Source organism: Quercus robur, chromosome 12 (assembly GCF_932294415.1).
Source record: "Quercus robur chromosome 12, dhQueRobu3.1, whole genome shotgun sequence".
NCBI lineage: Eukaryota > Viridiplantae > Streptophyta > Magnoliopsida > Fagales > Fagaceae > Quercus > Quercus robur.
This window is the reverse complement of record NC_065545.1, coordinates 36,628,172-36,642,062: the sequence shown is the minus strand read 5'-3', so window position 1 is coordinate 36,642,062 and position 13,891 is coordinate 36,628,172. Positions and strand designations below refer to the sequence as shown.

Genomic DNA, 13,891 nt, shown 5'->3' with positions numbered 1-13,891 from the left:
TATTTCCTAATGGAAAGCTCTAATGATTAAGATGTATTTGATGTTTTATATTAAATAATTGTTTTGTACATATTTGTTCAAAAAATAAAGTTAAACTATTTACATATATTTATACAAAAAAAAAAATTGTAGATAAAAGTAAAAGTGAACTGAAATAATACAGTAGAATCCATTAATAGTATCAAAAAGTGCAATATGACTTATAAATAATAGCAAAAATAAACCGAATAGTAAAATAAGTTAGCTTTTTAATTTTTGCCAAGTACACAGTAGATTTGATTCTTTAAAAAAAATTTTAATGAATTATTAACTAGTATTTTTTTTTTAAGTATGCATTACAGTTTATAATTGAGTTTTTATTGATTTTAACTCATATCCTTATGCTATTCATTAATATGACCCATAAAAAGTGAAATGGTTTCTTTACCCGCTCATATGATAATTTATTTTGGTGCTAATCAAGGATGATTAAACCTTGTTTTTTTTTTTTTCTTTTTTTTGTTTTATATAAAGTAAAAAGGTTCAGCGTTTTTTAATTATTGTGATTTACTTGTTAATTTCAAGATGGTGATTTTGTGACGTGTTTTGTTTCAATCAACTCAACTAATGATTTATTTTTTATTTTTTATTTTTTATCAGACAATTAATGATATTGTTAAATAAACGATTTAAATTTGAACCGTACAGCCGAAAAAAAAAAAAATCGTTGATGTATTTTAAAAGAGTAGTTATCATGGATTGATGTTAAATCTAATCGTCTGTGTCTATATATGCAATGATTTTGTGTTATAATTCGGGATGATTAGTTTGTAATGTTTTTACTTTTTAAAGGAGAGGAAAGTATTTAATTATATAACAGCAAGTCGATTCTATCTATTCTACTTTAACTTGTGCTTAATTAAAGAAATAGCGTGTGGACGATATTTAATAAAATATACATATAAATAAATTGTGTTATTGGTGTTTATATGATCACCCATTCACCCCTGATAAAATTATACCACGTTTAAAATGTGACATCACTTATAAACAAATCGGTGAGTACGTACTAATCACATTTCTCTAGGTAGAATAATCATCACTTCCGTTAAAACAAAATAAATATGACAAGTAATATAACATAAATTATAAAAGGAGAAGTTATTTGACAAGGCCTATACGTGTTTGGATAAGTTTATTTTGTTGATTATATAAAAGTATAAATGTGAATGATTGGGTGATGCTTAAAAAAATTTCTTATATATCTTTTTTATTTTGTGAATTTTAAAAATTTAATTGTTGAATTTTATATTCCTTATGTTCTTAATATACATATCAAATTTCGTTCAAATTAGATATTATTTACTATTCGATTAATAAACTTATTTTTTATACACAATTTTAGATCATGAAAATTTGAAATTTTAATATTTGTTTGATGAGATAGCAATTGATCTCTGATCTTCTTGAAATTTTACATGCATGAAGAATATAATAAGAACATGTAATCTAACCGTTAGATTTTCAAAATTTACACTCAATATAGAGGTATATAAGGAGTTTGAAGAGAAACTTTATTCTTTAAAAAATTACACATCCTCTTCCAGAATGAAATATAAACTGAATCAAGCATGCCCTTAGAAAAGTTCTCATTCAATTCTTTTCTAGAAAGATTGGTTGCAGATGTCATACTAGGATTCCATATGCATTTATGCCCATTGATTTTCAAAAGTTTTGGAGTGGTGGGATTCACTTACTTGGTAATTTTCAAAAGGTATTAAAAGAAAGAATTGACTGGAATCCAGTACATTTGTTGAAATTTGAACGCATAGCAAATAATTATCCCTTGTCCATGTCTTGTGCACTAAACCCAACCTCGTCGTCCAAAAGAGTAAGTTCACTAGTTTTACCTTGGGTTAATTTCAAAATGAATCTTAAGATGGAGTTGTTACAATCAACTGGTAAAAATTGTAGCATAGCATGAATGCTTAGGTTTGCGTAGGTAAGGTGTTTATTTGATAGGACATTCATTAAAAATTAGAAATGCATGATGTGAAGTAGGGAGATTTGAAAAGATAACAAATTGCACATCATCTGAATGTGTCAACTACACGCCACAGCAATTCATAGTTCAAAGACAAATTGAACTTCCATTCCAAGTTGTAAATAATGTTTGGTAAAAGCACGCATCTTTTTTTTTTCAACAAGTGCATACTGATGGAAGAAATCTCAATAAAAGAGAATGGTAGTTGAGTCAAAAGAAGTCTCATGGAAAGTTAAGCCCCTTGTAAATCTTGTAATCACTGTGTAAAATCAGTAATTTTGAACCATGTTGCACTATTTATATTAGTCTATTACCAAGTATCAGATATGACAAAAATAAAACATTACAGAAAGTTTAGGGCTATTTGGTTTGTGTTGAGATTGTATTCATTTTCTATACTTAAATCTTCTACTCATTTTTTGTTTCCATTTATTTTTTTGTTTGGTATCATTTTATGTTTTGTCTTTCCCTTCACTTTTTTTTTTATGACAACCACCAATAAATAGGGAAAAAGAGTGTTCTTTGACATGACAAATGAGTGATAGTGCAACCCACAAATTTGATTTTTTTTAATGAAAATGCCACTATATTCATTTAAAAAAAATAAAAATACCAAAAAATTATATTCAATTTTTGTATTCAAATCTTTTTTTTTAATACAAAACTAAATAAGTTTTTTAATGGTAGGTCCCACAAAAGATGAAAATGAATACAAAATACACCCATTTTTTACTCAAATCATACAGGCCCTTAGGGACACAATTTGTGTCAAAAAATTTACCACAATTTAATATGATCAACTGTGAGTGATATAGCCAAAGGCTTTGTAGTTGAATAGGCACCTCCCCATGTACAAAATGCTTGAGAATCTATAGGAGAAAGAATTTGAACTGTGAAATTAACATCATGTTGTAATTATTTCTCAAAAAAAAAAAAAAAAACTGAGTGATATAAAAAATAAAAAGTAAAAAGATAGTGAATCTATGTTAAAATAATTTTCCACTGCTCATCCTATAAAAAAAAATGGTCCACTACTCAAGAAATTATAACGTTCTCATGGTAGATCACATCATTTGTTCACCATTCCAATAAAAGACTCCCACCTATTTAAAATTGTTGAGTCAGTATTCAGTTTATATTTAAAACTTCACAAATTTAAACAAATTGGAGTCTTTTACTAGAATGATAGACCACATCACTTGTACATTACAAGGACCTTATAATTTCTCGCACTACTCATAGCCATTTACTTCTACAACGTAAAAGTTGCAATCATAAAAGAACCGAGAAATATTGAGCAGATGATGAAACCTTCTAGTGCGTGGGAACATAAATCATTAATGAGTTTCAGTGATTATTTGAACTCTTTAAAAATAAAAATTTATAATTTTTTTTTTTTAAATTATGTATTTAGCAGGACCACATGATCGTCCTCCCGTTATGTACTGAACAATTTCTTGAGATTACGAGTGAATATATTCTGAAGGGAAGTGAAAAGTTGTTTGTTTCAATTCCTATTATTGCAAAATAAATAAATAAAAATTAAAAAGTTTGCAATTGTTTGTGGAATGCAAAAAGAAAAATTGAATGTGAGCTTATGTAATGTGACTGACTCACTTTTGAGCAGCTCCATAGTTTGTCAACAAAGTAATAAGTATGTGAAACGTGGAAATTCTGAAGTTTGATGGAATTGTTTCAAGTGTCAAGCCTTCCTCCTATACAATATTACAGAAATTTCCCTTGGTTCCATGCATGTCCAGTTGTGCCAATCAATTCGTAGAATATCTTCATAATTGTAAAAAACAAAAGGAGAATCATCGATTTTCTTCAAATTATTCTTGGAAACGATTCCATTTGAATTAATTTCCCTTGGTTTCATATTTCATGTATTAATTAAGCTATTTAAACAGGATATACTAGACCTTTAAGAACTGAAAGTGAGAGGCTATGAGCCTGTGACTGTAAAGCATCATGATGTCTGGACACAATAATAACTTGTGGAAAGAAATTAAACAAAATATATTCCTCTCGCAAAAGAAAGAAAATGACTGTGAAATGTGTAGACTCTTTAAACTCAAAAATGATTACCACATCTTTTATAGAAGTTTATTTGTGGCTAACTTAAGGCATACGCAGCAGCATGTCTAATTTTTTTCACCCAAAATTTAAGGGAAAAATAAAACTTTATATATTTTTTTTTTTACTTATTTTTTCAAATATACTTTTCAACGAATTTCTATTTTATTTTATCTCATTTCAATATTAATTCTATATCCTTTCCTAATGGAAACAAGCACCCAAATAGAGAGAAATTATTTGATTGTTGAAAAGGAATTATTAAATTCAAACTAAAGTGTAAAGTACATCTTTCAAGTTTAGGGTCATTTTGATTTGCTCCCTAAGATTTAAATTTTGATTTTCTCCCTAAGGTACATATTTCTAAATTTATTTTTAGAAAAAACAGTTACCCGCCTAAAGTACCAGAATACTTAGGGTATGTTTGAAATGGAGGGAGATGGAGGGGGAAGAGAGGGAAGGATGTCATAGGGTTAGGCTTTAGCAACATGTCAGTAACATTGTGTTTGGTTATGGTGATTTGGGAGAGGATGGAAAGATAAGAGGAAAGATAGGGAGGAAAATTATTTAGAATGTTGTTTGGTTGGGAGGGGATGGGGGGTTGGATTTTGGTGGGGCTCGAGTATTAAATCTCTAAGCCAACCTAAATCTCAGCTCCCTAATTTGGGAAGAAAATGGAGGTAGATTGTGTATGTGCATTGTTATTGTATTTTTTAACCCACAGTTTTTTTTTACCTACCCAAATGTTAGTTTTTTTCTTACAAATTATTAATTTTTTTAATGTAATAAAAGTATGAAAGTAAATTTAATTATACAAATTATATTTTTTATTATCTCATATTTATTTTAAACCCAAAAAAAAAAAACATCTCTCCACTTATTCATTATACCTACCAAACACACAAGAAGAAAAATTAAAATTTTTTTTATTTGCTATTTTTTCATACCAAATCAAACATACCATAAAGGTATATAACTTATGATGACAAGAACTTTACCTGAAAAGGTCATTACTAATTAAAATAAATTATCAAAATTATGACAGCATTTTCCACTTTCAGGACATTTCATGAGAATCAAATCATAACTTTTTAAAGCCTTTTTCGTGTCCATCATCTTCGAGTACAAGTCGCATGTGCCAATGTTAGCACTATCATAATTCATTCCATTTCAGCAATAATAATTCCAGGACCACATCTTTACCGCAACATAAAATGATGGACTATGGTAGTGGACTAGAAGTTGTTTAAACATTAAAAAAAAAATTCAATATATCGCAATTAAATAAAATTAAATCGTTAAAAAGTAAAAACTAAGATTGTAAATAGATCAATAAACTACTTTATTATTATACTATATAAGATACTTAAACATTTTATTCAAAAAAAAAAAAAAAACCAAGAGTGTCCTAAGGCCACAATTAATGTGTTAGCATTCCATATTTGTTTTTTATTTTTTTTTTATTTTTTTTTTTATTTATAACTTTTCCAAAGAAATGAAGTCAAATTATGTACATAAATATCAGTACATTGGTGATAATCTTTTTTTCTTTCTTTTGAAAATATGCATTTTAAGTGATGATTAAATGCTAAGAATATTAGTATTGTCTGCACTTATATATATAAATATATATATATATATATATATTATTCTCCATGAAATGTCCAGTGAAAGTATGATAACAATGTCCTTGAAAATGACTTAAAAATAAAATCCTATTTTCTATTCAGATGCATTCAAAACCCCATGTTTTCATGGCATCAAAGTTGTATATTAATTCTAGATGATGTCAGTTTTTACAAGACTATCACACGTATCAAAATTTCAGTGGGCGATGCTTCAAGAATTCTACAGAAGCCCGCGGTAGTGTTTATAAACCAGCAAAAATTCACCTATACTGTGCTTTTGAGAAAATACAGAGCCAAACTTTGACTCCAACTTGGGGTTCTTGAGGATACGCAATCTACTGAGTAATCCATTCAACTGATAAATACACTATTTTTTCGCTGAACAACTGATAAATACTCTAAAACTCAAAGTTGATCAATGTTTGATTGCCTTTCAACCCATATAAACAATTTGTAAAATTTCTTATGAAGACACATAGACCTCTGTGACGTAGACTTGGTTGAAAAATAGTTAATTCTACAAATTTGGGTTTGCTAAAATAATTAAATAATTCTTGGGGCTTTAAACTATTATTGGCACGACCTTAAATATATTTGAGTTTAGTCAACAACTTTAACCATTTGTAATAGTGAGGTAATTGAGACAACTTTGTTTCCTTCGCCTCCAACCCTAGGCAGGTTTTGGTTTGACTATATTCAATTATTCTTTGGATTTTCGTCATGTTAATCAGGAATCACACAAAAGGTTATTTTAATCCATCTAAAATATTATTTTCTTTAACTTTTCTATATTGAAATTGACATGGCTTCAAAAAAAAATGACACAAATAATTTGTACTACGTATACTGTTTAAAATCCAGTGAATATCGATATAAACAGTAGAACTTTTTTTTTTTTTTTTTGGGGGGGGGGGGGGAAGATAAACCATAGAACCTTTAATTATATTTATATCCACCTAAAATACTCGTTTTCCTCCTAGTAAACAAAGTCATGAATTTTACTTAATGAAGCCAACATTAAGTAAAGGAGGATCAATAATTTCAAAGTATAGAATAACATCGGTTAGGATTTTTAGTGTTTGCTAATTAATTCCATAAAAATTTATTTTTAATTTGACTTTCGTACTTTGTAATAAGTATGGGTGTACAAATGAGTTGAATGCTAAAACTTCAAATCATCGTGCAAGACTGAAGACCTCGGTTGAGAGAGATAGAGTTCCATTGTGCAAGAATGATGATTTAGATAAAAAGTGTCGGTAGACTCTTGGACCCTTGGTCTTCTAAGACCCTGTTATAGAAATTTCAAATGTTTAATTCATTTCAAAACTATGTTTATAGTCACCTTAAACCCAAACCCTACTTGTATTTAAATCTCATTTCAACTTTAATAATTGTGAAAAAGAAGAAGGCAGAACTAAACCTTGGGAAAAAAATGGTTTTTCACAGCATTTGTGTTGGACTTTCTATTGAAACCATATAGACAACATCAAATCTTAAGAAAACCTAAAGTGACCAAGAAAATGGTTTTGTGATCGACAAATTAACTTGTGGCAATAAGTATCTTTGAAAACACAAGGTAAGAGTCTGCAATTACTAACAAGAGGAAAACATGCATAAATACATATAGTCTAACTTTGTGTAAGGGAAGTCTCGTAAATAATGTATGCACCCAATCTTTATTAGTGAACTTGTTGATACATATTTATTGTCAAGTAAAGTGTACTTAGCAAATTCTCCTGGTGATAATACATATTTTTAAATCAAAAGCTTTTTGTAATTCTTGTATGAAATTCAAATTTTACACGCATTTTTTTTAATGATTAGGATATGTATATATTTCTTCGATTCTCTCATGTAACTATAAGTTTCACTAATTAAATTTATAATGAGACTCACAATTCATATGAGAAGAAAAAATACACATTTATAATACTTATGAAATATTCAATAATTCTTAGTTTTGGTTAGTAGTACAATAGTGTATCTTTTTCTTTCTTTTTTATATTTCTTTTTTTTTTTTTTGGGTTGATAGGATAGTGAATCAATGTAACACCAACTTTGATTTAATTGTCACCCAATAGGTGTCTAGATGATAGCATTGGACGGTGGTTCAAGTCCAAACAGCATTAAAAATAAAAGGTACTTTAAATGACCATTCCACCTCAAAATAAATACAGTCCACTTCAAAATTCACCAACTATGCTTCTTCTTCTTTTGAAGGAGAAAAATTAAATTACAGATAGTACAAAATTGACTGAAAGTGAAAGGGAGTTCTAGAAGGAAATGGACGGGATCTCAAGGAGGAGTAATTAAATCGAAGGGTTAAGATTGCAGGAATCGCATCAGAAAAAGAAAAGAAAAAGAAATGAGAAATCAGAGGGAGCATCTTTGAACATGACTGAGCGGACGTAATTGCTTTTGTCCGTTGCAAGCCACGTGGCGTGTAGAGTAATTGTGCAAGGTGCTGCGGTGGTACCCAGCATTACAGCACACGTGTAAAAAGAGCTGAACGGGCAGATTTGGAGGGTGCTGCCCGGACCCCACGGGCAAACGGGCAGTTGTGTGAGTTGGGGAACAAGATTACAAAAGCCTTGGAAAAAGAGCTTCGGTTTTGGGGTTGGGGAGCGTAATCATCAAATCCCCAAAATGCCAGTCCGCTTTTAAACCCCACCATTTTTCACACTTAATTTTACAATCGGTTGATTCGTGCCATTATAAGTAAGCATTGTAAAGTGATGTTACTGTTATTTAAACAATATTATATGTATATTTATAATTTTTTTATCTATATGTATTTTTAAAAAATATAAATAATGTTACTAAAATAAAATTATTAAACGGATCCTAAATATCTAAACACACGACCATTTTCATACCTAGATGACTATTTTGACACTCAAAATTTTGTATTTTTACAATTTGTTGACTCATGCGATTGTGAAAGATAGATTGTAATGGGTAAACCATTATATTGTAAAATTGGGTTGTTTCACCATGTTTCACGCTTAATTTCACAATTTGTTGACTTTTGCCATCATTGGTAAGTATCGTAAAGTGATGTGTGGCATAAAATATTTAAACATACGACCATTTTCACACTCAAAATTTTGTACTTTTACAATTTGTTAGCTTGTATGATTGTGAAAGATAAATTGTAACGGGTAAACCATTAGATTGTATAATTGGGTTATTTCACCATTTTTTATGCTTAATTTCACAATTTGTTGACTATTGCCATCATTGGTAAGTATCGTAAAGTGATGTGTGGCATAAAATATTTAAACATACGACCATTTTCACACTCAAAATTTTGTACTTTTACAATTTGTTGGCTTATATGATTGTGAAAGATAAATTATAATGGGTAAACCATTAGATTGTATATTTGCGTTATTTCACCATTTTTTACACTTAATTTCACAATTTATTGACCCATGCCATTATAAGTAAGCATCGTAAAGTGATGTGTGGCATAAAATATTTAAACACACGACCATTTTCACACTGAAAATTTTGTACTTTTCCGTGTGATCGTGAAAGATAGATTGCAATGTGTAAACCATTAGATTGTAAAATTGGGTTGTTTCTTTGTAATTATTCAATGTTACTAGAGTGATAATAATTAAATTAATTGGTTTTTAATGATTTGTATTGAGTTTATTCATTCTTTATCAACTCTACGAATAGTTAAAAATAAATTTTTATAATTATTAAAGTGGTAGAGTGCAAGTAATAGAGACAGAAAATAAATGATAAGTCGATTAGTGTCAATTGTGCTCATCGCATACAGTAAACCACTTAAAATTATAAAATTATTAAGAAAAAAACTTTTGTATGTACTATGAAGAATAAAATTGTGTTTAACCAAAAAAAACAAAAGAAAAATTGTTAAATATTTTTATGATATTTTGTATTTTGTAAGGTTAATTAATCGGAAAGCCTAAAAACCAGTAATGAAGGCCCACCAGTCATAATCGTCATCACGGGGATGGTGGGGCCAGTGGTTTTGTTGGTTTCGAGGAGGTGGGTGGGGCCAAGGTGTGGGGTTGGAGGAAAACGACAAAAGAATCTTGGAAAAGTGGGGTACAGTAATAGAGAGTGTGTGATGTAAGATTTTTGAGGAGAGGTACTACTTTATTTTTTTGCTAAATTAAGAAGGAGTGAGAATAGGGGTGGGTTTTGAGTGAGAAACAAGGTGGGAGGAAAAAGTGAGGCCGTGGGTTTTGGAGCGATGGTACTGGTACTGTTTGGTAGCTCGGATTTGTGAAACTATCACTTGCATTCTAGCGCGTGGGTTTTTTTTTTTTTTTTTTTTGCCCTATATTTTTGTTATCCTTTCTTTGATAATAAAATAAAACAAGATAGAAACATGGGATAAAAGGTTTATTTTTAAGGTCCAAATTAAATGGTGTTTTTTTTTTTTCCAATAAAATTGGTGGAAATAATTTGTGAAAAAAGGTTAGATAACGTTGTAACCCAATTCTACTGTATGATCTTTTAGATGAGGAGAACTTGGATTTAAATCCTCCCAGTAATTTTTATTTTTTTGAGAAAGCAAACATCAGGGGTCATTTATTAAAAAGGAGAAAAAAAAATTACAATGAATCATGAATCACAAGATGAGCTATGTCATTAGGGATGGATTTAATCCAAATTTGAAGCTTTTCACTAAACTTTGCATGTTCAGCTAGATAGTGGGCAACTAAATTACTTAATTTCTTGACATAAAGGAAAGTCATCGAACGAAAATTCAAGAAGAGTGAAAGGGATCTTTCAAAATATGGTCATATATTGGATGATCCACCTCCTTAACTTTCAAAGTTTTAATGATCACCTCTACATCGCCTTCAACAATAGTATCAAAAATGCTAATGTCATAGCAAAGATATCAGTTTTTCTAATAGCTAATGCTTCAACTGCTTCCTTAGAGTATGGTAGCGAAATTCTTTGAGAAAGGTCACCAATAACACTATCAGTTAATTGTTAACCCAAAAAAAAAAAAAAAAACTTGTGAAAAAAATTAATAATTTAAACCATATAGAAAAGTATTAGGCTCTATTTGGTTGCTGGGAATTATAAACCATGAGAGTTATGGATATTTTAGAGTTTTAAACTTACAATAATTAAAATTCTTGAGAGTTAGACATTTATGTTTTAAGGTATGCTCAAAATTTGATTTGTTTACCCGTTTTCAAAAAAAAAAAAAAAAAAAATTGATTTGTTTATCATATTATTGAAAGCATTATATTTAAAAATATCAATCATAATAATATAAAATGCTCTTATACAAATTATTTTAGTAACTAACTGATTAATTGTTTTTTCCATTCTTGATTTTTTTTTAAATGAAAAAATTACCCTTCAACATTACTAAAAGTCTTATGTGGGTGAAAAATAAATATTTTTGTATTAAAATGAATTATGTATAGCGAGTTTTTCATGTAAATATGAAAAATGGAAATAAAAATATCACATTATTCACATGTATATATAATCTATAATTAATATTAATTTAATAATATGAAAAGTTGCAAACAATGTTCTCTTTTGGTTCATAAAATTTTAAAAAGAACGCGTTTGTATTTAATTTTTGGAGGTGAATTAATTGTGACTAGTTGTGGTAATGTCACTAATGTGTACTTTGTTGTTGTGTTGGTAGCATTTTTCTTAATTGTTTTACTTAACGAGCAAGGTGAGGATTGAGGAAGTGACTAAGGGGAAGACTTTGGGACCAAGGGAGGTGTGAACGTTACGTTTACGCGCATAGTACGAGCGTGGACCCAGGTTTATTTCCCTACTACGATCTTGACGTTAGAACGTAGAGATCTGAGTTTTAAAAAGGAAAAAAAAAAGGAGCTGAGTGTGATCATGTGCAGTTTGGTCGCGAGTGGGGGCTACATGCTAGGAGAGTGGAAGTTTTTGGTCCCCATGACGAGAATATCATCCATCTTACATTTTTACCCTCATTAACCCCGATAAACCACAACAAATGCCACTAAGTCTATGTCAATAATGATTCACATCTCTCCTACTCTTTTGGCATTATCGTATTTTTTGGACAAGATAGTGGTGATTAAATAACAATTAATTTATAACCAAATATATATATTTAAAAAAAAAAAAGAACTTAGAGATGCAGGTATTTTGGGCCAATGGATTCACCTGCACGGATTCTAGAGAAACCTGCCCGTAGTTTCTCACTCTCTCTCTGTCTCATAGTCTTCACCAACTTCTCTTTATAACCCATCTGCCTTCCATATCTTCCACTCCATCTCTCTCTCGCTTTATCTCTCTCTCTCTCTCTCTCTAGAACACATTTTAGACCCCAAAGAGAAAACAAGAACAACAGAAAAAACCCCAAAACACACGCACTAAAAAAAAATTGCTAGTGTTTTAGAACCGCACATACACGATATCTTTTTTGTTAATTGATGGAGTCCACAAGTACAAGGAGGCCTTGTTTCATCGAGGAAGATTATGGGTTGGCTTCTTTGGCAGACATGGAAGCTGGGATCTCTGGAACTGGGAACCAGCATAATCATACCCACCATAGTCACAACCAAAACCACCCTTTCTTCTCTAGGACACTGTGTTACAGTGCCTCGTATAATATTAGTAGGAGGGGTAGTTTGAGAAACCTCTCGGCTTTGTCTCCGAGATCTGCTGGGCCTAGGTTCTATGATGCAAGATTCGAGGATCACCAACCCCATTTCTTGGAAGCCTGTTTTCTTTGCAAGAAACCACTTGGGGATAACAAAGACATCTTCATGTACAGGTTAGCCACTTCTTTCTTTCTTTCTTATTGTTATATTAATCAAGTTTCTTTCTTTTTGGAAATAAAAGATTCACATTTGTATTTTTGTTGGTCTACTCTGATTTATTTTTGGAAATTATGATCTTGTAGTCTTTATTGGGAATAAAAAGAACAACCTTTACCTTTTGGCACTAGTTAAAACGTAAAAAAATTGGAATTAGAATTTCTCCAAATTTCTTGGTTGAAAGTAAAATTTGTAACCTTTTCTTTCCCACTAATTGGGATCTGAAATACTAAGATGGGTCTAATTCTTTGGCGTGATTAATGGGTTACTAATGAAAAGTTTGGTTTTTTGCAGAGGTGACACTCCATTCTGTAGTGAAGAGTGCAGACATGAACAAATAGAAATAGATGAAGCAAAGGAGAAGAACTGGAATCTTTCTTCCTCAATGAAGGCGTTGAGGAAAAAGCAACAGAGAGAGTCCACTTCCCCAAACAAAACCCAGAAGAACTACCCTTTACGTACAAGCACTGTTGCAGCCGCTTAAGTATATTAACCAAACAAAAAAAACAAAGATGTGGACCTACCACAATATATTACCAGAAAAAGAAATGAGAAGTATAAAAAAAAAATTATGCCTTGTGTTTTAGGAAGAGAAATAGGGCGGAGATACAAGAAGAAGAAAGAGACCCATTTGAGAATTTTGTGTATGTTGAAACTGTGAATCGTAATTAGTAGGAGAAAGTGTGTTTGGTCGCTTGCATCACCTGCTCCATGGGACTAGCTCTTTGGGTTTTTTTTTTTTTTTTTTTTATAATGTTAATTATATATATAATTTCCTGTTAAATATCTAGTAATGCAAAAGCTTCAGCCTTTTGAGTGAAGAATTGTAACCAGGAAAGTTCCTTGTTATTATTACTCGCTGGTGAGCTTTTTTTTCTTTTGAATTCACTTTGAAGTGTGTATGTGTGTGTGTGTGAGAGAGAGAGAGGTGTTGTGGTGGAGTTTTCCTGGTAAACCGGAAAAAGAGGGCCTAGCGGCGAATTAGGAAAGTACTCGTAGAAAAGCACCCACAAAAAGCAAAGAAAGTGTTGAATTGGGAAAAAGCATATGTGGGGTAAAAAGTATAATTGTTGCTTTCTAGGAACAGAGTCAGCAACCAGAATCCGGTGCAGACGTTTCCACGGAATTTCTTCTGTATATAAATTTAAATCATTAACCTTTAAAACAGTCTTTAATTCAAAAAGTAAAATAATATCTTGACAGGGGAATGGGTTTTTGTCATAGTTTTTAATCATGAATTGGACAAACAACCTGTTTTCTAAAATTAAAAAGCCCAAAGAGAGAGGTGATTTTGCATAGGAATTTGGCTGCTTTAGGTGGTAACGTCATTGATGATGCTCGCTCTC

At 30.5% G+C, this 13,891-nt stretch overlaps 1 protein-coding gene across 1 annotated transcript; it reads left to right on the top strand.

Annotated features, from left to right (window-relative positions):
* The first annotated feature begins 11,905 nt into the window (after positions 1–11,905).
* Positions 11,906–13,422, top strand: LOC126709294 (FCS-Like Zinc finger 2). The gene is made up of 2 exons (XM_050409481.1): positions 11,906–12,502; positions 12,840–13,422. Exons 1-2 carry the CDS (start codon positions 12,159–12,161, stop codon positions 13,027–13,029), a joined length of 534 nt encoding a protein of 177 aa, XP_050265438.1. The 5' UTR covers positions 11,906–12,158; the 3' UTR covers positions 13,030–13,422.
* Positions 13,423–13,891: the final 469 nt, after the last annotated feature.

Coding starts and splice junctions, on each gene's coding strand:
- LOC126709294 (XM_050409481.1), top strand. CDS start 12,159: ATGGAGTCCACAAGTACAAGGAGGCCTTGTTTCATCGAGGAAGATTAT. Junction 12,503..12,839: donor AAAGACATCTTCATGTACAG/GTTAGCCACTTC, acceptor GGTTTTTTGCAG/AGGTGACACTCCATTCTGTA.